Below are 25,818 nucleotides of genomic sequence, written 5' to 3'. Positions count from 1 at the left end.
ATGAAGAGTGAGTGGGGCCGCGGAGGGGCGGGGACGCGAGGCGAGTGGCGGGGGCTGGACCGAGCCGGCGAGCTGGAGACGCAGGACACAGTCAGATCCCCTTTGCTGGGAAAAGAGTAAATGATGTCAGTAAAAGCTGTAACGTGCGATTTGCGTCGTGCCACGACTGTCAGTTGGTAATGGCATGGGGCATAAATTGTGTCACAAAATACTAAAAAATAATTCACCTCATTCACCCTTTACAGGCATTCTTGTTTTCTCCTGTTGGATAGTGTTTTACATGTTTGTCTTTTTCATTAATGCGCCCAAAGCTGTGGTTAGAATACACATTTTACACTTTTGCTTATAGTGGGAACTTATATACACACATTTTTCTTTTACCATGTTCCTTTTTTCCTTTTCAACTATTTATTTTGAAAGTTTTCAGCTCTGCAGAAAAGTTGCAAGAAGAGTTCCCTGAATGTTTATAAACCGTTCACCCAGATGCCCCGCTGTGCCCTGGCATTTTCTAAGTTACGTATTTATTTTTGCTGAACCTTTTGAGAGTTCACCGTAGACATCATGACATTTCACCACCAGTAATTCAGCAAGTGTCTGCGAGGAACAAGGACGTTCTCCTACAGAGTTACAGGACAACTAGCGTGTTGATACAGTATGTGGTCTACATTTCAGATTGTCCCAATTGTCCCGATGATGTCCACTATAGTTGTTTCTATTTTTTTCCAGGGTCCAATCAAAATCACAAATTGCATTTTGTTGTCCTATTTCTTTGGTCTGCTTTAATCTAGCCAGCGCCCTGCCTTTTGTGTCTTTAACGACTTTTTCTTTCTTTTTTAAAACACTATTGATTTTTTTAGGAGAGAGAGAGGAACGTCAGTTTGTCGTTCCACTTACTGATGCGGTCATTGGTGATTCCAGCCTGTGCCCTGATGGGGGCGCACGTTCGTCAGACAGTCACGTCTGTTACTATAGAGCCCAGAAAGAATTTTTAAAAGTATTCGTTGTCATTGCAGTGAGATTTAAACTTTCTGTCCCTCGTTAATATATTTTTATACACTCAAGATTGTAAGGCACCTCAAATAATCTGGTTCCGTTCTGTTTTTCCTAGTGTGCACCACCTTCCGTTTTAATAGCTAGACGCATCAACTAGCAACTTTTTCCTTTTAAATTAAAACAAAATTAAGTGAAAATAACGCTGGCTTTGTGATCAATTCAAACCGAAGGCTTTAAGTTGGTCTCCAGACCCTCCCCTACTCGGCTGGGTCGGCCCGGCTGACATTTTCTTAGACGTGCTTCCAAACATTTTCCATGCCCATTTTCATGGATTTGTTCCCTAAGCAGATGTCCCAGGCTACACGGGATTATGATGTCGTACTGTGACTTGCTGGGGTGATGCTTTTAGGTGGCATGCATAACTAGCAGTGGACTTCCTAGGTTAAAGGGCACAATTTAAATTGGAAATTTCTGTGATTTTAGGAGTAATTTTATCAACCCTTTGGTGCTTGCATGATGTTTGGTAACTTGGGTCGCGGTTGTCCTCGCTCCACCGGTTGAGGAACTGGGCGGGTCCTGAACTTGTTTTAGTTACGTGGTTGGAATTCACCTCTTGTAGAGAGTGGGAATTGGAGGCTGTCCCGACGGCGGCGGAGGGGGCGGGGCCTGTGCTCGCGCTCGGCGACTCACCCTCGCCCGGTCCTTCCCATTCCTCAGCGGCCCGAGCCCGCAGCCGCGGTGCCCGGCACCTGCCTCGATCAAGACCTTTAGGGAAAAAGTCTTTAGAGGCCGTATTTGAATACAAATGTTCTCACTTGGGTGTGACGAGTTTCCCTTTTCACAAAGGGTGAATTTGACCTCCACTTTCACGGTTAAATAAGGCTTAGATTCCACTTAAACAAACGAGCCCCGCCTAATAAAAGTGCAAGGCTCTTAATGAACCCAAATGGCCTCATTTATCTTCCTTTTCTCCTCCGTTTTCACTCAGTCACATAAGCCCTCTATGTCGCGAAGTCTGGGCAGGTGGTAGTTTTGTTTCGGTGACTGTTACTTCTTTTCCTGTTCATCCGGGGCAGGGCTGTTTTTACAGCACAGCTCTGTGCCCTTCGCAGCTTTGTGCGAACCTTCGTGGTTCCCGTCTTTATTTTTTTATTGTATTTTGTCTCCATTACTACTTGGTCTCCTTAAACCCCTGACCGCCCCCCGCCCCCGCCACAATCACCAGACTGTTGTCCGTGTTCATGAGTCCTTTTTCCTTTCTGTTCAGTCCCTCCACTCCCCACCCTCCGCCCCTTAGCTGTCACCTGCCGTCTGGGAGTCTGCACCCATTTTCCTTGTGAGTCGGTTTGTTCATTAGATTCCACATATGAGTGAAACCATGTGGCACTTGTCTTTCTCTGTCTGACTTATTTCACTTCACATAATGTTCTCCAGTCCATCCATGCTGTTGCAAAGGGTAAAATTCTTCTTTTTTATGGCTGAGTAGTATTCCACTGGGTAAAAATCTCCATAGTTGTTTTATCCACGCATCTACTGATGGACACTTGGGCTGCTTTCATATCTTGGTGATTGTATACGATGCTGCTATGAACATTGGGGTGCAGCGGTTCTTTTGAATTGGTGTTTCCGGGTTCTTAGGGTATAATCCCAGCAATGGACCCACTGGATCAAAAGGCGTTTCCGTTTCTAGTTTTTTGAGGAAACCACACTGCCTTCCACAGTGGCTGCCTCGGTCTGCATTCCCAGCAACGGTGCATGAGGGTCCCCTTTCTCCACATCCTCCCAGCAATTGTTTCTTGTCTAACTTTCAAGGCCTGTGAAAATACGCCAGATCCTGTAGGAGAAAAATAGGAAGATACTTTCCTAGGTTTTTTTTCAGGGGGGTTTTCCCTAGTTCCCTCCCCCGCCTCTCATCCTTGTTTCGTAGCCAGACCCTGCGTCTACTGAGGGAGCCCCAGGGGAAGGGACCCCGTCCCCGCCCCCGGCCTCCAGGGCCGCCGGCTGCCTTTGCTGCTGGTTGGCTGTGGCCGCCTGGCGGTGCGCCCCTGTTGGCGCACACTGGGAGTTTGTACTTAACCCGCTTTAAAGTGCACAGTTGGCTGCGGTTGCTTTTTAAAGGCCGTGTGCTTGACTTACTTTATCTGTGATGAAACACACATTGGAATTTGTTGTGTAAATTCCCCTCTTCTCTTCCCAAACCTGAGTTCCTCTGGCCACAGCCTGACCGTCAGTCGCTGGCTGGTGGCCCGGCGGCGAGCTTTGTACGTCCTGGTGTCACTGAACAAAACCGAGGCGTGGCTGCCTGTCACCACAGGGCGCCCAACTGGTGAGGCAGGCGTTGGTGTGAGACGACGCTGCTTCATAAACACATTAGATGTTGTCATGCTCGTTGTGAGTACTTTCTCAGGGCTCACCCCGGATCTCCCTGTCCGTGACCTTACCCCCTTGGCCTTCGGCTCTAAGGCCCCCCTCACCATGGGCTGCTGGAGATAGCAGGGCACTTGCCTGTAGTTTGATTTTTACAACTGACCTTTTACAAGTATTGCCCAATATTTAAGTGTGTTGTGGAGTATGGTTCTAACTTGAATTTTTAAGTGCGAAACCTCCAGGTTTCAACAGCTTTATTGAGGTATAATTTACAGCCAGTAAAACCCACCTGCTGTGAGTGTGCAGTTCGGTGGCTTTGGCAGATGAGGACAGTGGTGCCCTCTGGGAAGTCCCCTGTGCCCTTGGCAGCCAGCCACCCCTGACTCTGCGCCCTGGGGCTCTGTGACGTGTTTTCTCTCGCTGATGTGTTCCCTTTTCTAGAGTTTCATGCGGATGAAGTGTAGCAAAGGTACACGTGATGTATGCAGCCTTCGAATCCGGCTCCTCCCGTATAGCGCGGTGCTTTTGAGGTCACGCTGGCTTTGCCCCCTTCTGTTGCTGAGCGGCGTTCCAGGGTGCGGGTGTGTCATGGTTTGTTTACCCTTCGCGGTCAGTGAGCGTTTGCTATGCCCGGCCCCCTCCAATCCAAAACCACTGACTTGCAGCGAAAATATAATAAAATAAGCCTAGATTATTGGTAATGCTTATGGAAATTATTAGGTGACAGGAAAGGAAAAGAAGAGAACATTTTAGAACAACCAAATTTAAGAGTACTTTTAAAATTATTTTTTAACCCTCCCCCACAGATAAATTTATTGATTTTAGAGAGAGAGAAAGGGAGAGAGAGAAACATCAATGTGAGAAACATTGACCAGTTGCTTCCCATATGTACCCCAATTGGGGATTGAACCAGCAACCTAAGCACATGCCCTTATCAAGAATCAGACCTTTCATGGTGCAGACTGATGCTCCAACTAGCTGAGCCCCCTGGCCAGGGCAAGTTTCAGAGTGGTATGCATTCAGAGCTACTTCTTCTTCTTCTTTTTTTAAAGATTTATTATGTATTTACTTTTAGAGAGAGAGGACGGGAGGAAAAAAAGAGGAAAACATCAGTGTGTGAGATGCATTGCTCATTTCCCTCTCACACACCGCCTACTGGGGACCTGGCCCGCGACCCGGGCCTGTGCCCTGACTGGGAATCGAACCAGGTTCGCAGGCTGGCGCGTGATCCACTGAGCCGCACCAGCCAGGGCTACACTCAGAGCTTCTTATCAATAAAAATCAAGTAGGAAGTTGACTGAAATATGAACTTAGAAAAAATTACACATCATTTCTAAAAATCTTTATTACTTCTAAAACAGTATTAACCTTTTTCCTGCCGGTCTACTCACCTCAGAGTTCACACAAAGTAGAAGAAGGGTGCCCCGCCTGAGAGGGCTGTGGAGCTGGGCAGGGTCCTGAGCCCGCTTGGTGCTGTGGCGGGTTTGGGACCTGGAGCTGATGGGCCTCTGTGGTCCAGGTCTGCCCACTAGGCTCCTGGCCTGCCGGCTCCCACTGAGTTCCCCGCGCCAGGTTCTCTTCGAGGCCTGCCCTCAAGGCTGCCTTCTCCCTCCTAGTCCTCCCGAGCCCCCGGTCCCTGAAGCGCACCCTGTCGCTGTGGCTCCCACCACCTCGCCCCGGGCCAGCAGGCCAGTGGCCACCTGGGCTGGGAAGGCTGCGTCCGCCGCAGGCTGACGCTCTTGCAGCTGCATTTCGCCGCAGCGCCTGGGCTCTCCCGGCTGGCCATCGGCCATCAGCCATCGGCTGGCTGCAGTTTGCAGGTTTCTGTTAGTGCCACACCCGTTTCAAGGTACTCACGTCTGAGTCTGTCAGGGTTTGGTCTGTAAAACAGAAACTGGGTATCTCCAGCAGGAGGAGAGTGACCGTAGTGAACCAGAGGCCTGTGAAACCGCCCCTGTGCAGGCGGCAACAGTGGTAGCGGCACGGCCGGGGCTGCTGCTGTTGGTTTCAGCCAACCAGGAATCGCAAGAGTGGCAGGAAGCTGGCCCGGCCTCCGTGGGACCAGGAGGGTGGCCTTCAGGAGACCACCCCGAGGCTGCTGGGCGGTGTCCCCCAGCCGGACGCCCAGGCCCGTGCCCGGCGCTGCAGCCAGGCGCCCTGCTCCTCCGCTCGCTGGGTCTGTGGGGCCTGCGCCTCATCTCCACCAGGGCCCGGGGGCCTGTTTTCCTGCTCGGGCGGGGGCGGCGTGGAGCGGAGCAGAGGCTCCTGCCAGCACAGAGTGAGGGGAAGACTGAGCCACGGAGCAGAGGAGAAACGGTCCTCAGCAGAGGCTGTGGGGTGTCTCACAGATGGGAGGCTCACTGTCCGGACTGAGCATTTGTGCATGAGATATGTGTATAGATAAAATCTTGTTTTCATGCTTGTTTGTACCTACAGACTATAAAGTGATTAGCAAAATAGGCGAGGGGACGTTTTCTGAAGTTGTGAAGGCGCGGAGCCTGCGGGACGGGAGCTGCTATGCGTGCAAACAGATGAAACAGCACTTCGACAGGTAGGCGGCGCGGTGCGCCCCGCACCGCTGCAGCGGCCCCTGTAACAGCCCGTGGGGCGCTGTGTTCATGCTGTAACCTGCAAGGCACAGCTGACTTCTGGAGGCAGCGAGGGTTAGGGGCTCGTTTTATGTTTCTCGCACTGGGCTTCTTCTGCGTCCCAGTTTACTGTGATATCAATGACTACGGGTCACCAGAAATTTAGATTGTAAACGCATGCCTCACTTTAAACAGTCTCTGTGCTCCTCAGAGTTGTGTGAGTTGGACTTTGTAAGGAGACCTTTGTCCGAGCATACTAGAAGCCCTTGCGATTTAGGGAATTGTGACTCAGTTAATGTACTGAAATTTCCAAATGGTCTGGAGAACCGGGTTCCCGGGCGACAGCGGTGGAGAGGGAGCGCCCCGCTTGGGCTGGCCTCTCGGAGGACGGCTGCGGCCCTGTCCCCGGAGCCACCTCCCCCGGTCCCCGGGTCTGCCTTTTGGCCCGCAGCACACGAAGCGGCCATCGCCGCACAGCTGGCGCATGCGATAAGAGAGCAGGGCTGGAGTGGCTGCTGCCGTCACACTTTTCCATAAAGGGGTTTGAAGTCTCTAAATATCCAAGCACGTTTCTTAAAGGAGTGATCACTCTCCCACATTGACACGGAGCCTTCTGAAGTGTTTTGGGGGTAAACCTTGATATCAGGCTGTTTGTGTGCCAAATGGCCTCTCGGCTCAGAAGGGCGAGTTGGAGGGTTACTGGTGTCCGGGGGTGTGGGGAATAGGGACTTCATCCTCGCGGCGCCCCCTAGGGCTCAGGCGGGCATCCCTGTCTTTGCACAGGAGGACAGGGGCTTAGCGACGTGACGTCATGCAACAGCTGACCCTCCGGGTCGCTAGGTGGGCAGAGTCAGCTCTGAGCCCAGACTTCTCCTCCACTACCCGGGACAAGTGGTTGGTGACCGGCTCTGCCAAGAGCGCAGTCACTGGGCCCCTGCCGTCCTCTGTTCTGTCCCATCTTCCTCAGAGCTGCGTTCTCTGTGGATCCAGCCCTCCACCCCCGGCCTTCACCTGAAAACCCTCGGCCAAGAGGGCGCTGCCCCTGTGCGGACATCAGGGCAGGCCCACAGCGCCTGGGAGAGGCCTTGGAGCAGCATGGGAGGCATTTGTACCTCGGGAGGGGACCTGGTCCCACCACCCAGTCTGGGGCAGATGTGCCTGCAGACACAGGACCCACAAAGGACAAGAGGACCGGACAAGCGGCCCCCAGACCCCAGGCCCTTCAAAGGCTGCTGCTCGGTCCGCTCACTGCTGCGCGGTCCGCTCACTGCTGAGCCAGCGGCAGGGAGCTTGGCTCGGTCATGCACATCCCTTCAGGAAGGCGGAGCTCTCTGCAGCATGGCTTGGAAATGCTTCTGTCAAAGAAGGCCCGCATGCTCTAAGGGGCGCTCCTTTGAGGGGCGGGGGATGCTCCGTTGTCCCGGAGAACTGCCTCGGTGTACCTGGTGTGGTCTCCGTCCCTCAGGAGGATGCAGCGTTACCTGAGGGACGTGGCTTCCCAGTGATGACATGCGTCCTGGGCCCCCCACCCAGCAGGTCCCCAACACCCTGCAAGTGCACCCCTCATGGTAGCTAGGGCAAGGGTTGCAAGGTCTGGGCCATTCTTACCGAATGCTATTTTTGCTAAATGTTAAAATAGCGTGCAGTATTTTGTAGATCAGCTATAAACAGGATGAACTTAACAGGAATTCAGCCAGGATAAGCACAGCCATGCAGCCCAGCAGCCAAGCAGCCAACTGCAAAGAAATCAACGCGCAGCTGACCAGAGTGTACTGGGGGCCAGAGCTCGGGGTAGGAACCCTCCGTCTCCCTTGCCTACTGCAAGTAAATAAAACGGCTTTACGATGATGATGTCTGGTTCTTGGACAGAGCACCCCACGTGGCAAGCCCCCGAGCCTTGGCTTCCTCGTCGCGAGGCACTGGAGGACCAAACAAGGGAAGGGCGTGGACGCAGCAAGCCCAGTGGGCCAGGTGGCAGCCTCGTGCTATGTGGTGGCCATTTGATGCCATTCAGAACAATTCACACTCTTTGCCTTCACTTTAGAAGATGTTTTTCTTTTAAAAACCCACGATAAGTCAAGATTTTAGTAAGTGACACTGACTCTGTGTTCCTTTTTCCTCAAAGCGTGCGCACGTGGGAGGTGTCTGTGGTGTGAATCACGCCTGCACACCTTGCTCTCCTTGGAAGGGCGAGCCCTGGCCCGGCGAGTGGTGTCCTGTGGCGGAGATGCCGCCAGCGGTCAGCCTGAGCTCAGTGTGCGCGGACGGGTGTCTGCGCCGTGTGATGCGAACCCGGGGGTTGGTTTATTCTTGTCAGCCCTTATTTGCTGTTGGTACATACGCTCAAAGCTGGGGGAGGTGAGAAGCCAGCACTGCCATTGTGTATTCAGTAGTGGCCCAGGTCTGGCCACGGGAGCCCTTGCAGGCTGGCTCTGTTCCTTCCAACACGTCCCATCCTTTTTTTGGTAAACACGTCTTTCCTCCCTGTCACCACAAGATGCTCTAGGCTTGTCTTGTATGGAATTTTCCCTGCCCCTCGACTCTTCCATTTCCTAAGGAGTCCTGGCTCCTTTCACCTGAGAAAGATTATTTGGAAACCAAGACTTTGGCATCAGGCGCGCTCGCTGCTGCTGGAGGGTGGTCACCTGTGGCCAGAGCAGGGCGGGGGTGCGCTGGCCCACGCCCCCCGCCGTCCCTCTCCACTTAGCTACCCGCCGCTCAGCTGTGTGAATAGCCACGCGTGCAACCCGGCATAAAGAAATGACCGAGGGACCAATCAGTTGGGGTGAGGGGACAGTTGTTCCTTGTAGGAGAATTCCAGTTAATAAGTACAGCGGGAATGAGGGAAGGAGAAAATCCTCGTGAGACGCACAGTTGTAATTTCTGCAGACAAGATAAACCAATGCTGCCGAGGTCGTAGGTGAAACCTGAAGGAGAACGGGGTTTCTGCAGAGCCTGCGATGCCGCCACCCCCACCTCCCGCAGTTTATAATTACTGTGTGGCTTTAACTTGTGCGCACAAATCATTTGATATCCCTCCCTCTAGGAGGTGGGGCTTAATCCCCTTGCCTTTGAATGTGGGCTGGGCTTAGTGACTTGTGTCTAAAGAACAGAAAATGAAAAGGGAAAGATAGTAACTGTTCACTGAGAAGCCTGGATGACGACCTTCACTAACTGATTAAAATGACACCGTCAGCAGGAAGACATGGTGATGTCGTGCGCCCTCTGACATGCTGGGATGGGAAGGGCATATCGCCCGCACGGTAGCCCTTCCCAAAGACCCATAAGCTCAGTTGAATGACAAGAATACATCGGACGAAGTCAGCGCAGGGGACCCCGCCAAACGCCTGCCCGGTGCGCCTCACGCCCGTCCAGGAAACGCAGGACAGGGGCCCGCAGAGCTGTCCCAGAGTGGGGGCGCCTGCGGGGAGCCCCTAATTGCAGTCCCTTGGCCCTGGAAAAGGACAGTAGTGGAAAAAGTGGGAGATCCAAGTGTCTAGCTTAGTTGGTAGAGTCGCACCAACGTTAACCGAGGTTTGAGAAGTGCCATGTGAGGTGGGAGGGTCGGGGGTGTAGGTGACAGGGACTGTCTGTCCTGTCCTTGCGGCTCTTCTGTTCATCTGCAATAGTTCAAACTGAAACATAAAGAACAGTCCCAGGAAACAAACAAAACCAACCATAGGAGATCTGAATGACTCACATTGCTCGCAAGCTTTTCCCATTGATACAGGTATTGCTGTTATTTCTGAATTCTAGGGAGAAATGACTTTTTAGTTTCTTCTAGAAAGATAACTGCTTTGGTGTCATTTCTAGGAATGAGGTAGCGCATGACTTTTGGGTGTTCCGGTGTCGCGATCCTTGACCCACAAACTCCGTGCTGCTCTTTGGTTCTGGGTTTGGTTTTCAGCCCTGGAGAGACCGCGTGTAGCTCCTAGGGTTCTGGAGTGTCTGGCATCGCTATTAAACAGGCCACGCTCGTCCCCCTGAGGACTGTTTCGGGTTCCTGTAAAACCCCACTTCTGCGGTCCCTGCCGCGGGGTGTGGGCGGGGTGGGAAACGAGAAACGAGAGGCCGCGGCGGCGGGGGCCCTCGGGGCAGAGGCCTCGCCGCGCCCTTCCAGGGCCGGGAGCCGCGGGCGGGAGGGGGAAGGCCCGTCGCCGCGCTGCCCCCCGCCCCGGCCGGTGGCGCCAGGGCAGGCCCGGCGCTTGTCGGTGATTCCTTCCTCTCCTCTTGTGAAACGTGCGGGAGTACTTCTCTCCTCAGTGTCCGAAAAGGCTCACCAGGGAAATCGCCCGGGACTGGGAGTCGTCGCTGTGCGAGGCCCCGCCCCGCCGCGAGGGCCGCGCTGCAGAGGCGCAGCCGCAGCCGCAGCCTCCGGGCCGCCGAGCCGGCGGTTCCAGCAGCGCCCCGTCCGTGCGGGCGGCGCCGCGCAGGGCCGGCCTCGGAGCGCGTCTGGGAGCGCCCGCGGGGAACCGCTGCCGCGGCTGCGAGGCAGAAACGCTCCACCCCTAGGAGCCCCTCGCGGGCGTCGCGGGACTGGACGGACGCGTGGATGCTTCCGGAAAACCGCGCCGCCGCGGGCCCCTCGGCGCAGAGCGGGAGCCGCCGTCCACTGTGAGAGCCCGCGCCGGTGCAGGGACGCTCTGCCTGTGGGAGAGCAGGGGACTTAAAACCACCAGTGTTTCCTTCGCACGTGGGATTTCAGTAGATGCGGGGCTTCCACGCAGACCGCCCCTCAGGACCCCGAGAGACCTGCGCACTGTGTGGCTCCAGGGGCCGCAGCCACCGAGAACAGAGTCGCGCCCAGCGCGGAGCCCGAAGGGCGGGCGGCCCGCACGGACCCTGCAGGCTGGAGGGGGCGGAGGAGCAACGGGCTCCACGTAAACCACGTGCTGCGACCGAAGCGCCGGCGAGGGAGCGTGAGGACGCGGCGGCGGCCGCGGCGCTGGCGGGGCGACCGGAAGTCGCCCGTGCAGCGCCCCGTCCCCCGGCTCTCAACCAGCTGGTGTTGTTTATTTGCTCTTTTAAAAATACAGCTGTATTTTATTTTTTAAAAAGATTTTATTTATTTTTTAGAGAGAGGGGAAGTAAGGGAGAGAGGGAGAAAAACATCCACTGGCCGCCTCCCACACGCCCGCGCGGGGCCCGGCCCGCAGCCCAGGCCTTCGCCCCGACCGGGAACCCAGCGGCGACCCGTGGGTTCGCCGGCCGGCGCTCAGCCCACTGAGCCACACCAGCTGGGGCTACAACTGTATTTTAGGTAGAATTTTTTTTAATAACTGAAGAAAGGGTATGTGACCTGATCAAAACAAAGAGGACCAGGGTTTCCAAATAGGAGAGAACATCCACATTTTTTTAAAAAAAGACTCAAATGCCAAATAATTTGGATTTTCAAAAGATTTTTGTAAAGCTTTCTTGAGACATAATTTACATATCAGAACTCCCACCCACTGTGAGCGAGGTTTAGGGAATTTACACAGCTGGGCAGCTGCCCCTCAGTCCCACCTGGCAGACCCCCCCCAACCCCGTTCGCAGAGAGAGCGCCCCCTGTCCTGGGTGGTCAGCAGCTGCCGTCCCGAGCCTTTGGGGTGCTGCCCGCCTGTGCCTGGCCCCTTGCCCAGCACCCCCCAGACCTCCTCTCCCCTCCCCAGCAACGAGAGGTCCCTCCTTTCGGACCCTGGCCCCGCACTGTGGGCCGTCGTTTCTGGCTGTTGGTTGACCACGCACACGAGTGGCTGACATTTCGAACATCACCCTGAGTGTGCGGGGGGAGTGCGGCCGTGATGAAAGAAGGCTCTGAAACGGGGTGTCTGCCTGCCGCCCGCGGGCTGCCCGCGACCCAGGGGGCTGTGATGTGGCCCAACGCAAAGTCTCCTGAAAACATGAAGTGATGTGTTTGGGATTCCGTGTTGCACTGCATCTAACGTGTGGCCCAAAACAACACCTTTTCTTCCAGTGTGGCCCAGAGATGCCAAAATATTCTAGTCTGAAATAGCCTAACCCTCAGACTTCTCGGGCTCTTCCTACCTACCGGGCTTCCATTTGCGGGCTAGACTAGAGATCCTCAGATATCCAGCCGCGCGGACTGAGAACGGCGCTACACTGTCGGAGAAATAACGGCACGAAAGGCCGAGCTGCGCACCGTGTGGTAGAAGCTAGTGGGGCGGACTTCCACCCATTCAGAGAAAGGCTATTCCCACAGCCGCTTCCTTACAGAACCTCTGGGATGAAAAGAGGTGACGGAGCAGTCACGTGATTAGGTGTCAGCCCAGGTGCTGAGAGAACACCTGTCACCAGGTGAAGGATGTTGAAAAGATGCTCAGCCTTCAGAAGTGAGAGGAAGGGTGGGTCTGTGTGAAAATTTAAGGCACTTATTTTCGCATGGTATTTACATTGTTCAGATGGTTCCCATAAATTGATTAATAGAAAATGTTATTATCTGTCTATATTTATTAATAATAAAAGAAACTACCAAGGTATTCTTTCAGGAGCTTAGATGGGAAAAATTTCAATATATGTCCCAAACTGAGAACCTTGACTTTTGTAAGATAATGCAGAAGTGCGATATGCTTAATTTTAACTGCTAAGGGGAGAAATAAAACTTCACTTGCTTGAAGGATTTGTGAGTTTCCAGCGGTGACCCTGGGTAGTTAACAGTGCCGTGCCAGCCCGGGCCCTAGCGCTGAGCTGCGTGGTAAGCAGCGACTTCTGTCCACCCGCACAACAGCATGGAGCAGGTGAACAGCCTCCCGGAGATACAAGCCCTGCGGCGCCTGAACCCGCACCCCAACATCCTCACGCTGCACGAAGTGGTCTTGTAAGTATACCTGGGCCTCGGAAAACTATCTGAATTTGATGATAACGATTAAGCCTCTTTTTAAGAAAGAAAAAAAATCATGGGAGGCGTTTCAGAAGTTCGCTTTGTTGCTCGGTGAGTCACAAACTTCGTCTCAAGTCACGTGTTTGTTTGGGGGGCCGTGTGCCTGGCCCCTGAGGCAGCGCCTTTGTTTAGGCAGCACTAGAGCGGCACAAGTCGCAGGCTCCTGGGGGCTGGTGGTGGCTCTGGCACCTGAGGCCCCTGGTGCAAACCGCGACCCCCAGGAAGGCTCTGTGGTCGCGCCTGGGGGATGGCTCTCCCCTCCCTGCCGCTCTCCTCTCCGTGGTCCCCCGTGGCCTCTTCCACCGACTGTACGGTTTCAGGAGTTTGTCATTTCTGGTCTCAACTGTAGAGCGGCTCCCATAAGGCTAACCCACAGGCCAGGAGGGCAGGGCGCAGCTGGTGCACAGGGGCTGGTGACTGGGCCCTGCTCCCCAGACCCGGCCCTGGCTCGGCCCGGCTTCCGGGGCCCGCCTTCCCCTGGGCCAGCGCAGTGCAGACCCCGAGCAGGCGGCCTGGCCTCTGTGGCCCACCAAACGCAGCCTCTGACAGCTAACACGGCAGGTGTCGCCGGAGGCTCCCCCGGCTTTAAACACTGTGAGTGCTCTCGCAGCCATGCAGCCTCCTGGCCTACAGTGTCCGGAGCCATCAGTTTAGGCCAGGTCCGGAGGCTGCAGCCTGCGGGCGTCAGTCACAACCCGGCCCGCGCAGGCGGCGCTTCCGTCCGGAGCTGCACGCGGGGGCTCCAGCCTGACCGGGGCGCCCTGAGCCATCGGGGGTGGGGGCCACAGGCTGCCCGGCCTGGGGCCAGTGAGCCCTTCGGGGGCTGTTTGAGCTCAGGAGAGGCTGGTGGCTGGGCCAGAGGCCTCAGTCCCCACTCCGTCACCCTCAAGGGTGATGTGTCCCAATCACAAGGACAAGATTTGGGTAAATTCAAAGCGAGGCTGCGGTCACAGGGTGTGAGTTAAACCCCCCTCTCCAGGTGGTTCTGCTTGGCCACGACCCCCTCTGCTCCCCTCTCTGCCCAGAGTTAGGCTTCTGTGGTCCAGACGCAGGGCTTTGAAAGCAGCTGGGGCAGAGGAGGGTTAGTGTTGGCTTGTAGTAGGGTTTTACTACGATTTTGAAGTTTTAGCTGAAATATTTATTTAAAGTGAAAACTTCTTCTGTTTCAGTCATTACCTTTTAGACTTTGTCTGATGTGGGAGGGCTTTATTTTTACCAGAAATGTTTACAGATGAATTAAATAATTGATTATATTTTCTGATTAAGACACGAAAGAACACTTAAAAACCTTTCTTCCTCAGCGACAGAAAATCTGGTTCTCTTGCGCTAATATGTGAGCTTATGGACATGAATGTTCATGAACTGATACGAGGTACGTGACTCACTTGAAAGCCGACCTAAGAACTCACCTTAAAGCGTGCAGTTCGCCTGGGCCTTGTCCTGGTTCTCAGGACGCTTCGTGGCCGTAGTGCGGTGGCTACTGGTAGACAGATGTGCAGGGCTGCCTGCTGCGCCCGGGGAGGGCTGGGCCTGGCCATCCCGACCCCTCCGACCTCGGCCACCTGGCCCGCAGGCTGGGCGGGGACGGCGCCCAGGACACATCAGGCCGGTCAGGCCTTCCTCACTGTGGGTCCCACTGCGAGGGGCACTCTTCTCCTGGGCTCTACCACTGGTGGACAGGCGATTCCAGGCCTCGGCACGAGGCAGGGCGCCCCCAGAGCCCCTCGGTGTGGGGACAGCTCCCGGCGGGTGGACAGGCGGCTGACGCACCGGCAGTCCTCTCGGCAGCGGGGCCCGGGCTGCGCGCTGGGCGTTGGGGGCTCACAGAGGCCTCCTGGGGGAGGAGGAGTGGCAGGGGCCTGGCCCCCGGTTCACCAGCGGCCCTGCGGGTGTGACCCATGGACGTGTTAGGCGTCAGCACCAGCGAGCCCCGTGAACGCCCCTGAGAAAGCACAGGAAGAGCTGTGGTTCACAGAGCACGTCGGCAGGACCGGTGAGAAGAACCGCCTCCCGACGCCATGAGCGTAGCCGCTTAGGGCTCGGGATGAATTTCTGTGGCGGCGTCACAGCTGACTGCTGTGTTAGCGCTAACAGTTGGGGCCAAGCCGAGAGGACGTGCTGCGGACAAGCTCCCGATCCACACGCTGCTCCTGCGACGCAGACGCTGGTGCTGAGCGTGCCCGTGAGGGGGGCACGCGGTGGTTTATGAAGCGGGGGCGGTGGGAAAAGGTGTTCTAGCAAGTTCATGTATTTTACATGGGATTGAAATCACATGCGTTTGAGTACATTAAGATGTCAGGAACCTGCATCCTGATTTCAGAGTTGAGAAACAGAACAAAAACTGAACAACGGCTCATTCCTGGTACCTGCAACGGACGCGATGGGGACCGACCAACACAGTCCCCACCCCCCGGAGCTCACAGGTGGATGCGGGGAGAGAGCCGGCAAGAACAAGTAAAGAAAGGATCCGGAACTCTGGGCAGGGCTAAGTGATCTGGGAAGGCAACAGGCGCTGCGTTCAAGAGCCGAGGGGATGGGCCCTGGGGGGCAGCGCAGCCGGGGGAGCCCGTCCCTGCGCGGCCTCGTCCCGGTCGGGGCCCACCACAGCACCGACCCATGACCAGCGAGGGCACGGGCGGGTGGAGCAGCACATGGACGTTTCTCACTCCCTCCCGCGCTCTCTCTAAATACATAAATAACACTTCTAAAAAAAGTGCGATGGGGACAGAGTATTCCAGGCACAGGGACAGCTAGTGCAAAAGCCACATAGCTGCGGCAGAGGGGGAGCGTTAGAGGGGCCAAGGGAGGCGGACCACCTGCTCCTCAGACCGGTAAGAGCCCGGGTTGCCAGGTTCACAGGAAGCCGTGGGCGGTGCTTAAAGCAGGGGAGAGATGTGTTTTGATTGGGGTTTAGATCGATGTTTCTAAAACTCTCGTAGAAGACCAGTTTGTTTTTTTCTAACCTGCTGTGGACAAAACATTTGTAAAATGCAATACAAATTAATCACCAGGAAGAGGACCATCTGCTCGGCTGTCACAGCGATGCTGAATTGCTGTCAAAGCCGCCAAGCAGTCACCATCAACTTCTGTCATCTCCTCTTAGACTGACAGTCCCTGGACCGGCCTCGTCGGTGGGCTGCGCTCTGGCTGCAGTTAAAGGAAAGTCCGGATGTGGACGCGTGGGTCGTCCCTCTTAGCTGCAGGCACAGCGTCCATTCCCACTAGTTTAACCAAAAGGCTCCCATCACGTGGGACAGAGCAGACAGAGGGATGGGGAGGGCTGCAGAGAGAGATGCCAGGCCTGGCCCCGGGGAACAGCTTCCAAACATGGTGCCAGGGGGTCAGGGAGGCCGCGGCCATCAGCCTGGCACCACGCCACCCCTGCCAGGGTCGGGAGCGGCCGCCGCCACGCTCGGCCCCTCAGGTGCTTGCCTCCCCCAACCTCGGCCCCTCCCTCGGGCCGGAGGCCCTTCACGCAGTGGCCCCGCAGCAGAGCCTGAAGTGCGCCTGGAGCCCTGGCCTGCGGAGGGTGTGCGGCCTTCCCGCCCGGCCCGCTGGGCGGTGGTGGGAGGGGCCTGGGGCGGGCCGGGGCGGGGAAGAGGGGGCCTCGGCCCACTCACCTCGCTGGGGGAGACCTTCCAGAGTCAGCGACGGGGTGAGTGGAGAGTCGGCTGGGCCGTCAGTGACCCGGTCTCTGCCTCCGGGCGCCTTGGGCTGATGGCTCAGGGCTCCGCCCCCTGTGTCAGGGGAGGCTGTTCTGGAGCAGCTGGGGGCGAGGGGCATGATTCTCACCTGCTCACGGAGGCGCCGGCACTTTGGCCCCATCACACCTGACCTGTGCTCGCGTGTGACTGTCGGTGAGGTGGGACCGGGTGTGCCACTTTGTCTCCGGCACCTGCCGGAGGCCTGCTTCCTTCCTGTTGCCGGGCTGTTGGCGCTGGAGCGCCGGCTCTCTGGCGGTGGGGTCCTGGCAGCTCCATCCCTGGTCTCCTCTTGGTGCCCAACACTGTCCCCTGTGTGGCACAGGGGTCCCTCATCCACCTGGATGTTTTTGGATGTTGAGCGTCATAGTCAGGCTGTTCTCACCACCGGAAGTCACTCTGTTCAGCTGGTTCACTGCGGAGGAAGAAGTTGATGGTAACATGCGTGTCTGCTGCAGGAGGCCCAGCCAGGCCTCCAGGAGTGGGACCGAGAAAGCCCTGGCCGCCGAGGCCGCCCGACCACCCCTGGGCCCCACAGTCTGCCTCAGCATCTCCGCCTGACCCCTCCGCCCCCCTTGGAAGGTGTGGCCCCCCGGCCCTGCGACCCTCCACGGGCAGCAGGCGGGCCTGGCCCAGAAGTCCCAGCCACCAGCCACCTTCCAGAGCGGGGGCTGTTCTGGTCCTGGGGGCTGGCCCTGCCCCCTTAGGGTCATAGCTTTTAGAGGCTGTGGGTCGGGCAGGCCTCCTGAAAGAAATCCACGAGACTGGGGAACGAACCAAGTAGGAGAAGGGAAAGCCAGCTCTGTGCCACCGTCACCGTGGCGTTTCAGTGTGTTTCCACAGGCAGCTGAGCGCTGCTTGCCGCACACCGTGCTCACGGCCCGGCCCGCCCTCACCGTGTCAGGCTGACGCAGCGGCCTGTTTCCAAGTCCCCACACCTGGCGTCATGCACCAGCGGCACGATGGAGCACCTTTGGTAACGTGCCAAGGAGAAGGAGAAGACGCGGTGCCAGCGGAGCCCTGACAGCGCCCCCATCGCTTGGCAACTGGGGCTCCGCGCTGGCTGCGAGGGCGCTCTGGCTCTACATCGGCAGTGCCCCCACGTCGCTTCTGGGCGCACATAAGAAGGAAGGCCGAAGTGAGACAAGTCTGTGACAGCAGTCCTCACACTTCCCCTCACACGTGGCACAGTGATGTCCTGCTTTCCTTCCACGCCTGCCTGGGCCGTTAAAAGTGTGAGCGAAGTCACGTTTTTGTCCCTGGATTCTCTTCCAAGCCAGCGACACTGTCCTGGTGGTGTTCAGGCTGGTGCTGCCGGGAGGTGCCGTCGGATCTGGCTCTGGGGACGCAGCACGGACGTCCCCACTGTGGGACAGCATGCTGGTGAGAGCCCGCACCGTGGGCTTGCCGGCGGCGGTCCCTGCGGCCCTTCACAGCGGGGGCGACGGAGCGTCTGACTGTTGGGGTTGGCGGCGGCCGGGGGCGCGGTGTTGCTCAGCACAGCAGAACAGGGAAGCGCCCGGAGCGGCCGGTGCCTGGCTCGCAGCTGCCAGCACCCGTTGGTGGCTGTCCTCGTCGCTGGGTGACAGCGCGCACGGGGCGCCACTCCACTGCAGAGGCGAGGAAATTGAACTTCAGAGGAGTTGGAGCACTTGTGTAGGAGGCGCCGGCTTCAGAGAGCAGAACAGGGAGCCGGGGGGCCACCCCTGAAGGTGTCGGTGGCCCTGGCTCAGGCCCCACGCCGAGCCTGACCCCTCACCCGCACACCCGGCGGGTCAGCGCCCCAGCCCCTGCTCCGAGCGGTGTGTGCGGAGAACACCGGGGGCGAGCAGGCGCAGGTGCAGGCGCGGCGCCGTGGGGCGCCAGGTGGCCCGCCTGCACCTTGAAACCTGACCACCGGGCACAGGCCTGTGGACGGTGGTCTCTGGTGGGAAGGGGTGTGTGTGGTGACTCTACACGGCAGGCTACGGCTGGCAGCCGCAGTCCCTCAGTGGGGACAGACAGCAAAGGCCACAGGCTGCATCGTGTTCACCTAAAATTTGCCACATTACTGCTGTTGCGCATGTCAGTCTTTAGACTCTTCTGGATGAGAATGTTTGATACAAACTGACTTGTTAACAGCAGCTGAAACAGGGTGCCTGTCTGCCCAGCAGCTTTGCTCCATCAGACGGGGACTCTCCTGGAGCGGGGGTGTGGGTGCTGCAAAGGGGCTGGGGTGCCCTGGGGGAGAGGGAGGGGCCGAGGAGGGAGCAGGCCCCTCCGCTGGGGACTGAAGGCAGCGGGGCGGCGGAGGGCCAACAGTGCCGATGGGGCGTGCTCGTGGAGTTCTGAGTGAGCAGGTGAGAAGGGTTACTGTACAGACTTAACACTTAATAGCGTGAAACATATGCCTTTGCCATTAAAGTCAAGTGAACGTGACGTGCTCTGGAACGAGGATAAGGATGGTGCTGGAGCCCAGCAAGGGCCCAGCGCATCCCACAAGCCTGCGGGGAGGGGCGCGGGGCGCAGGCGCCCAGCGAGCTTGGGCCCTGCTCAGCCCCTGCTCAGCCCCGGCTCAGCCCAGCAGGGGCCGGGCCGGGGAGCCCCTCGGAGCTGTGGGCCCAGAGGGGGAGGGCCGCCATCCGTCTTGGTGGACTGAACAAGGCGCTGTGGACAGACGGTGGTCCGTCCCCGTTAAATTGGACTGTCCACCCAGACCGCAGCCCAGGAAAACTCTGGGTTAACTGGTGACTCCCGATGTTCCCTGGTCAGCAGTTTGAAGGACGGAGTCCTGGCAGGCAGGCGCGTCAGACCGGGCGCTCCGGGGGGCGTGGCCCACACTGTTCCCACAGTGAAGAGCGCAGGGGCACTGCCCGCGGGGAAGCCACGCCAGGAGGGAGAAGTTAAATGGCTTATTTTGTAGGCATACTCCCTGTCTCCTATAAAACTACTTCACGTGATTTCTCACAGAGGAAGTTAGATTTTTACGCGTTATTAAATAAGGATGAATTCTGTTTTTTATTTCTAAAAAGGGCGTAAGTCCCATTGGTAACAGTGTTGGGCCATTTCCTTGATTGCACAGGGAGAAGACATCCATTTTCAGAAAAAAAAATCACGTCCTACATGTACCAGCTCTGCAGGTCCCTGGACCACATGCACAGGTGCGTCCCGGCGGCGCGGGCCTGGCGGGTGCCGGGGTTGCTGTCATGGAAACACGACGTAAGGGAGTCCAGTAAACGTACAATTAATTCTATCCTTCCTTCCTTTTATATTGAATGCAGAAATGGAATATTTCACAGAGATGTAAAACCAGAGAATATATTAATAAAGGTAAGGGCTTTTATGTCAAAAATGGTATCAGAATAAAGGTAGAATATACGAAGTTTTTACTGGGTGTGCGTTCAGCCCCAGATAACTGGATACCGGGCCTGCTCTAGGTGTTTTTTTCTCCCAGTTTGGAAAGATGGTTTATCTAATAAATGTCATCAATATGGCCATACATCTGGAAGAAAATAGTCTTAGGCCCCTGCCTCAGATTATATACAAAAAACAAACTGCATTCGAATGATCATCCTAAACGCTCTAAACGTAACGGCGGGAGAACCGGGATCTGAGCTCTGGTCCGTGTCTCCTGAAGCCACTTAGACTCGGCACATGCAAAGTGAGCCGCTGGGCGGGTTTGGCCTGTGTCCACCCACGAAGCCGTCAGCACAGTCCATCACCCCGCACGTGTCCCCTGCCCCATCCCTTGCCCCAGGCACAGAGTGGCTTTCTGTTTTCATAGAATTAGTTTTCATTTTCTAGAATGTTCTATGGGTGGAAGTAGCCAGAATGTAGGCCTTTTTGGCCTGGCTTCTTTCCTCAGCGTCACTATTTTGGGGTCCGTCCATGTCATCGTACATGTGCCGCACGCCCTGAAACTGCCCTGCGGTTCCTGAACATTCTCTTCTGCTTTTGCTGGTCCTTCTCCTCTTTGCTTTTCAGCTTGGGGAGTTGCCATTGCCTGGCTCCCCAATTCTTTCCTTGGCTGTGTTTAGTCTGCCCAGCAAAGTCATTTTTTGTTTTTGTTAATAAAATAAGATTCTAGCGTTTCCTTCTGATTCTGTCTGAGCGCTTCCATTTCTCTGCCGACAGTTCCCACGTGAACTTGCATGTTGTCTACTTTTCCCGTGAGAGCCCTTCACAGATGAACCCTCATTATTTTAAATTCCCGGGTCCTGGGCTCGCTTTGTCTCTGCAGGCTGTGTTTTCCTCGCCTTGTAACGTGCCTCATGCTGCTTCTCGCAAGCCTGGGGGCGCACTGGGGAGCAGGTGCCGCGGCAGAGGCCGGCGGGCCCTCTGGGTCACCTGGCTCGGAGGGACACCGAGTTACACGTTTGTTGCAGGCGTGTGTTAGAGACTCCAAAGTCACTAGCAGCTTATATTTTATTGCCTGAATGTGAGGGGTACAGAAAATGGAAGGAATATCCCGCAACCCGTCCCCCTGGTGTGTCTGAGCTGCTCCAATGAACCTGGGGCAGGGGGGGAAGGGGTGGGCGAACCAGCCCGAGCCGCCCCGGGGGCAGGTGACACGAGCTAACGACCTTGCGGCCTCACATCGCGATTGGATGCTTTCCAGCATCTGTAGACGTTTGGGCAGCTGCGTAAAGCAAAGCCAGAATGTCTGTCAACATGTCCGCTGGACAGAAGCACCACCTCCTTACCTGTTAGGGGCCCCGCCAGGCGCTCCTGCGGAGAGCGCCAGGCTGCCCTAGTGATTCCCCGCCGGGCGCGGTGACTTGCGGCGGCTCGTGTGCCAACAGCTCCGCAGCGGGCGGCGCTGTCCCTGCCTTCTCCCCCCGCAGCAGGAGGTCCTGAAGCTTGGGGACTTCGGGTCCTGCCGGAGCGTCTACTCCAAGCCGCCGTACACGGAGTACATCTCCACTCGCTGGTACCGGGCCCCCGAGTGCCTGCTCACCGACGGCTTCTACAGCTACAAGATGGACCTGTGGAGCGCCGGCTGCGTCTTCTACGAGATCGCCAGGTAGGGCTGCCTTGCCGGCGCCGAGGCTGCGCCGGGCGCTTCCCTGACAGCACAGGGTCACAGCCGTCCAGGGGCTGTGCCTGCGGGTCACTGAACAGAGGATGCACTTTCCGTCGGCACATTTCCTTGCTCGCTGGTGACGGAGAACAGAGCACCATCGGCCCCTCCTTCCACCGGCACCCCAGGCCCAGCCTCTGCCTTCGGCTTCATCGGCGACAGGACCGATGACCAAGTTAGGAACTGGACAGAACCGAGCTCATGGCTACCTGCAGGGCCTGCCCTGGGGTGTGAGCGCTGGCCCCGCCCCCGCCCTCGCCCCGGGAGGTGCAGGTGTGTCGGGCAGGATCCCCCGGCCACTGGGCACGGCCCAGGCCAGAGTGTCCTCCTGGCCCCACCCCCGCAGGAAGGGAGGAGGTGGGTGGGGCAGGCTGATGCAGCCTGAGCCGGGGTCCTTAGCGGCTCATGGGACAGAGAAGGGGCGCGTTGTTAGGGACAGGGGACGCGTTCACTATCTAGGGGTGAAGGTCATGTCTGGGTGACATGCATTAGGACTGAACAGCCCAGCACAGGCAGGGACCCAGGTCCCCGCCCGCCTACTCAGCTGACGGCCTGATAAATCCAGATGTGTGCGTACACTTCTGATTCTAGATCATTCATATCGATAATTGACTGTTATTTTTGGAAAGCAGAGTCGCAATTTCACTGAAGCTGAAAGTGCCAACAGGCCGCCGTCCTCTCTCGTGCTCCAAGACCGTGAATGACTTTGGGGTGTCACAGGACTGCGGAGTTAAGAGCCGCCCGGGGGGAGGGGGCTGTCCTAACCACAGCCTTGCCCCGTTCCTCCAGCCTGCAGCCCCTCTTCCCTGGAGCCAATGAGCTGGACCAGATCTCAAAAATCCATGATGTCATGGGCACCCCTGCTGCGAGGACCCTCACCAAGTTCAAACAGTAGGTGCCCTGTGCTCCCGAGGGTCCCCCGTGGCGGCAGGGGGCCACCGGCGGGGCCCCTCTGTCCCCCGGGGTCCCCGCTGCCGCTGAAGGGGCTGTGCATCCCTCAGGGCCCCAGGGCACGGAGGGGCGCTCTCCCGCGAGCATCAGAGGGGAGACCTTGCTGCTGCTGCGGCCAGCGGCTGGGCCGCCGCCCAGACAGGGGCCCTGCGCCGGGGCCTTCGGGGGTGGAGGCCCCCGGCCCGGGCCGTGGCAGGGGCTGTGAGTGGCTGCCCCACGCTGCCCGCACACTGACTGCGGCTGGGCTGCTGGGTGCTGTGCTAGCCGAGAGGAAGCTGAGCCGGTGAGGGGTCTCCCTGGGGGCCCCGTGTGCTGAGGGGGCGGCACCCAGCAGCCCCGAGACCGAAGAAGACAAGGAGGCAGCAGCTGCTTTGGAGATGCCATTCCACCTGTCTCGGGTGGAAACGCGGCATTCGCCCCTCTGGGAAGGAGCCGTTTCCTTCCATTTACTGCATCGCAGGCTTTGCCGCCGCCACCCTCTCTTTAAAAATAATCAGACTTCGTGTGTTAGAGCAGTTTTAGGTTCAGAGCCAAGTGGGGGGTGGAGGACAGGGATTCCCCGGGCACCGCCCGCCCGTACACACTGCCTCCCCACCGTCGGCGCCCAGCCCACCCATCTGTCGGCATGGCAGCCCGGCACCGTGCCCCGGGGCCCAGGGCTCCCACAAGGGGCCAGCCCTGTGGGGCACGTGCTGGGGCCTGGATGCCGTGGGATGGGCCCGCTAGGTCACAGACCATGACCCCAGCGTGGGCCCCATCGCGCCGCTAGGACGGACAGGCCACGTGCTCTCAGTGATGGCTTGACCGTTTGTTGTCGTTGGGCTTTCAATACAGGTCGAGAGCTATGAGTTTTGATTTTCCTTTTAAAAAGGGGTCAGGGATACCTCTCCTGACAGCCAGTCTGTCCCCGCAATGCCTCTCCCTGCTGTGCGCGCTGGTGGCCTACGACCCCGACGAGAGGATCACGGCCCACCAGGCCCTGCAGCACCCCTGCTTCCGGGAGCAGAGGTGGGTGCTCGGGCCTCTGCGGGCGGGCCGGGCCCCGAACAGCCCTCTCGCCCGAGCCGCCCCCTCCTCGTCCCAGCATATCCTCCCTGCCGGCGGCTGTGGACGCTGGGAGGGCTGCGCTGTTCCAGCAGGGGTTGTGTGGGCCCGCAACGCCCGAGTGTCGGCGGGTGAATGGGCCGCGAGCTGGGAGAGCCCGCTCTGTGCTGTGCCCGGCACTGGAGGCACATGCCCAGGGGTGTCTGAGCCCACACCGCTGCCCACTCCTGCGTGATGTCTGACCAGACCTCCAGTCCGGGCGGGGTAGGGCCTGCGGCAGGGCTGCGCCTGTGGTCCCCGGGTCTTCTCTGAGCCCTGCCCAGAGACTGTTGGCCGAGACAGAAGAGGAAAGAAGGCCCTCAGGTAGTCCTGGGGGGAAAGGAGGTGCAGGGACCGCGCACGTGGCAGGCAGGCTTGGAGCCAGAACAGCGCCGCGGCGCAGGCGAGTCTCAGCGGGCTGCGGCTCCCCGGTCCCTCCCTGCAGGGCGGCGGAGAAGCAGCCTCAGGGCGGCCACGGACGAGCAGCCTTCCCTGAGTGCCCTGCGGCCCCGGACCTGCTCTGCACCCAGTTGCGGATCTCCAAGGAGGGCAGAAAGCAGGTATGAGGGCGGGGGGCGAGCTGGGGGTGGGCCGTAGTAGCAGGACTGGCCACCCTCAGGGTCCCCGAGCAGGGCCGAGGCCAGGCCAGGCGAGGCTCCAGGGGCTGCGCTCCACCTGCCCCGCCCCGCCCGCTGCCAGCCGAGGGTCGGGACAACCAGGTGTGGGGAGGCGGCGGAGGCACTCCTTGCGCCCTCAGACTGACCCTGGCGCGGGGCACGGAGAAGCCAAACCCTGGCCCAGGCGGCCCAGCTGGCCCGTGGCCACCCCCGCAGTGCATGCACCTCCGCTCGGCCACCGGGCCGAGGCCCCGAGAGCCCCGCGGGCCACAGCTGAGCGCGCTGTCCCACCGCCACGGAGGGGCTCACATGCTGGTTGGAAATGGCAGCGTCACCCGCGGTGCAGTCACCGCCGGGTCACGCCGTGGGCTCGGGCCGGCGCCCGTCTGTGGGGACGGTGCCCTCCAGCAGCACTTCCACCCGCCCCCGCTTGTGCTGCGCACCCCTGGGGGCGGGGCCGCGGCGCAGACACGCCCCCGCGCGGCTGTTGCCCAGAGCTCCTCCACCCTGCGCCTCCTGCCTGCCGACAGCCCCTGCTGATCCCCCAGTCGGCCCCCCACCCTGGCTTCCCTCTCCGTGCCAGCCCCCGGGGTCGCTCCCCTTCAGCGGCTCAGGCCCCAAACTGGGGGCCTCCTGCCCCTGGCCCCAGCCGCCCTCATTTGCCCCCTACCTGCCGTCCCTGCTCAGCCGCCCTCCCAGCTGCTGGGACATTTGTCTGACTGGGTCACCCTGCTGGTCCCCCTGGACCTCGCCCGCCGTCCGAGCCCGGCCCATGTGTGTCTGCACGGCCGCAGCGAGCACTTCAGGCTCTGCGGCCATGAGGCCCCTGTCCCAGCTGCCCCGGGTGAGACGGAAGCGGACAGAGGGGCTGTGCGCCCACAAACCTGTGGACGCTGACGTTTGAATTTTGTATAATTTTTACGTGCCGTGAAAATATTCACATAAAAAGGTAAAAGTCCCAGTTCACCAGCTGCCCCGAAGCAGGTGGCAGCAGGCCCCGCTGGCCTGGGGAGCTGGGCAGGAGCCTGCGCGTGGAGCCCGGCCTCCGCGGTGGCCGCGGTGTGCAGCCCCCTCGCTTCGGCGGGGCTGGGGCTCCGGTGTCGTCGGGTCGCACCCCATGACCACGCGGTGGAATGAAGCAGAAGCGGCGCAAACAGCCAAACAGCCTCTTGTTTCCCCCAGTCCCGGGGGGTGGGGCGCGCGGCGGGCTCAGCTGGCCTGTGTTTTCTTCCAAGCAGCAGGAGGGCCGCCCCTGGTGGCCGGGACCGGCTGGCCCGACGGGACTGCCCAGGCCGAAGCTCGCAGGGGCGACCGGCCTGTCGTCCTGCAGCCCGGCGCTGCCCTCGGTGTTCGGACCCGGAGGCGGCGGGAAGGTCCTGGGGCCAAGGCCCCTGAAGTGTGGGGCCGCAAACCAGAAGGTAGCACCCCGTGGGCCCCCCGAGCGCAGCTGCCACCGCCACGCCGGCCTCCACCGAGCGCCGGTCCTTTCCTTTACCAGACGGACCCGCAGAAGGAGATGGAGCCTCACCCAAGACAGTACCACCTGCCCACCATCGAGAGGAAAGGCAGGGGGTGCTGA

The 25,818-nt window shown here is 58.7% G+C and overlaps 1 protein-coding gene across 1 annotated transcript; it reads left to right on the top strand.

Moving 5' to 3' along the window:
* Positions 1-25,818, top strand: MOK (MOK protein kinase). Its single transcript, XM_054567700.1, has 13 exons — positions 1-7; positions 5,797-5,911; positions 12,676-12,765; positions 14,130-14,200; positions 19,591-19,669; positions 19,790-19,838; positions 21,353-21,531; positions 22,378-22,479; positions 23,374-23,547; positions 24,068-24,182; positions 24,927-25,083; positions 25,422-25,657; positions 25,738-25,818. The coding sequence occupies exons 1-13, from the start codon at positions 1-3 to the stop codon at positions 25,816-25,818; spliced, it is 1,455 nt and encodes a 484-aa protein (XP_054423675.1).

The sequence above is a fragment of the Pteronotus mesoamericanus genome, unplaced genomic scaffold (assembly GCF_021234165.1).
Source record: "Pteronotus mesoamericanus isolate MK-2021 breed Mesoamerican mustached bat unplaced genomic scaffold, CSHL_Meso_final contig_192, whole genome shotgun sequence".
In the NCBI taxonomy this organism is placed as follows: domain Eukaryota; kingdom Metazoa; phylum Chordata; class Mammalia; order Chiroptera; family Mormoopidae; genus Pteronotus; species Pteronotus mesoamericanus.
The sequence above is the reverse complement of the archived record's forward strand: the minus strand, read 5'-3'. Positions and strand labels throughout refer to the sequence as shown.

Bases quoted from the DNA above. Each gene is read 5' to 3' on its own strand.
- MOK (XM_054567700.1), top strand. The intron at 23,548-24,067 runs GTGGGTGCTCGG...CCCTCCCTGCAG, and splicing joins CCCTGCTTCCGGGAGCAGAG to GGCGGCGGAGAAGCAGCCTC. The intron at 24,183-24,926 runs GTATGAGGGCGG...GTCCCTGCTCAG, and splicing joins CCAAGGAGGGCAGAAAGCAG to CCGCCCTCCCAGCTGCTGGG.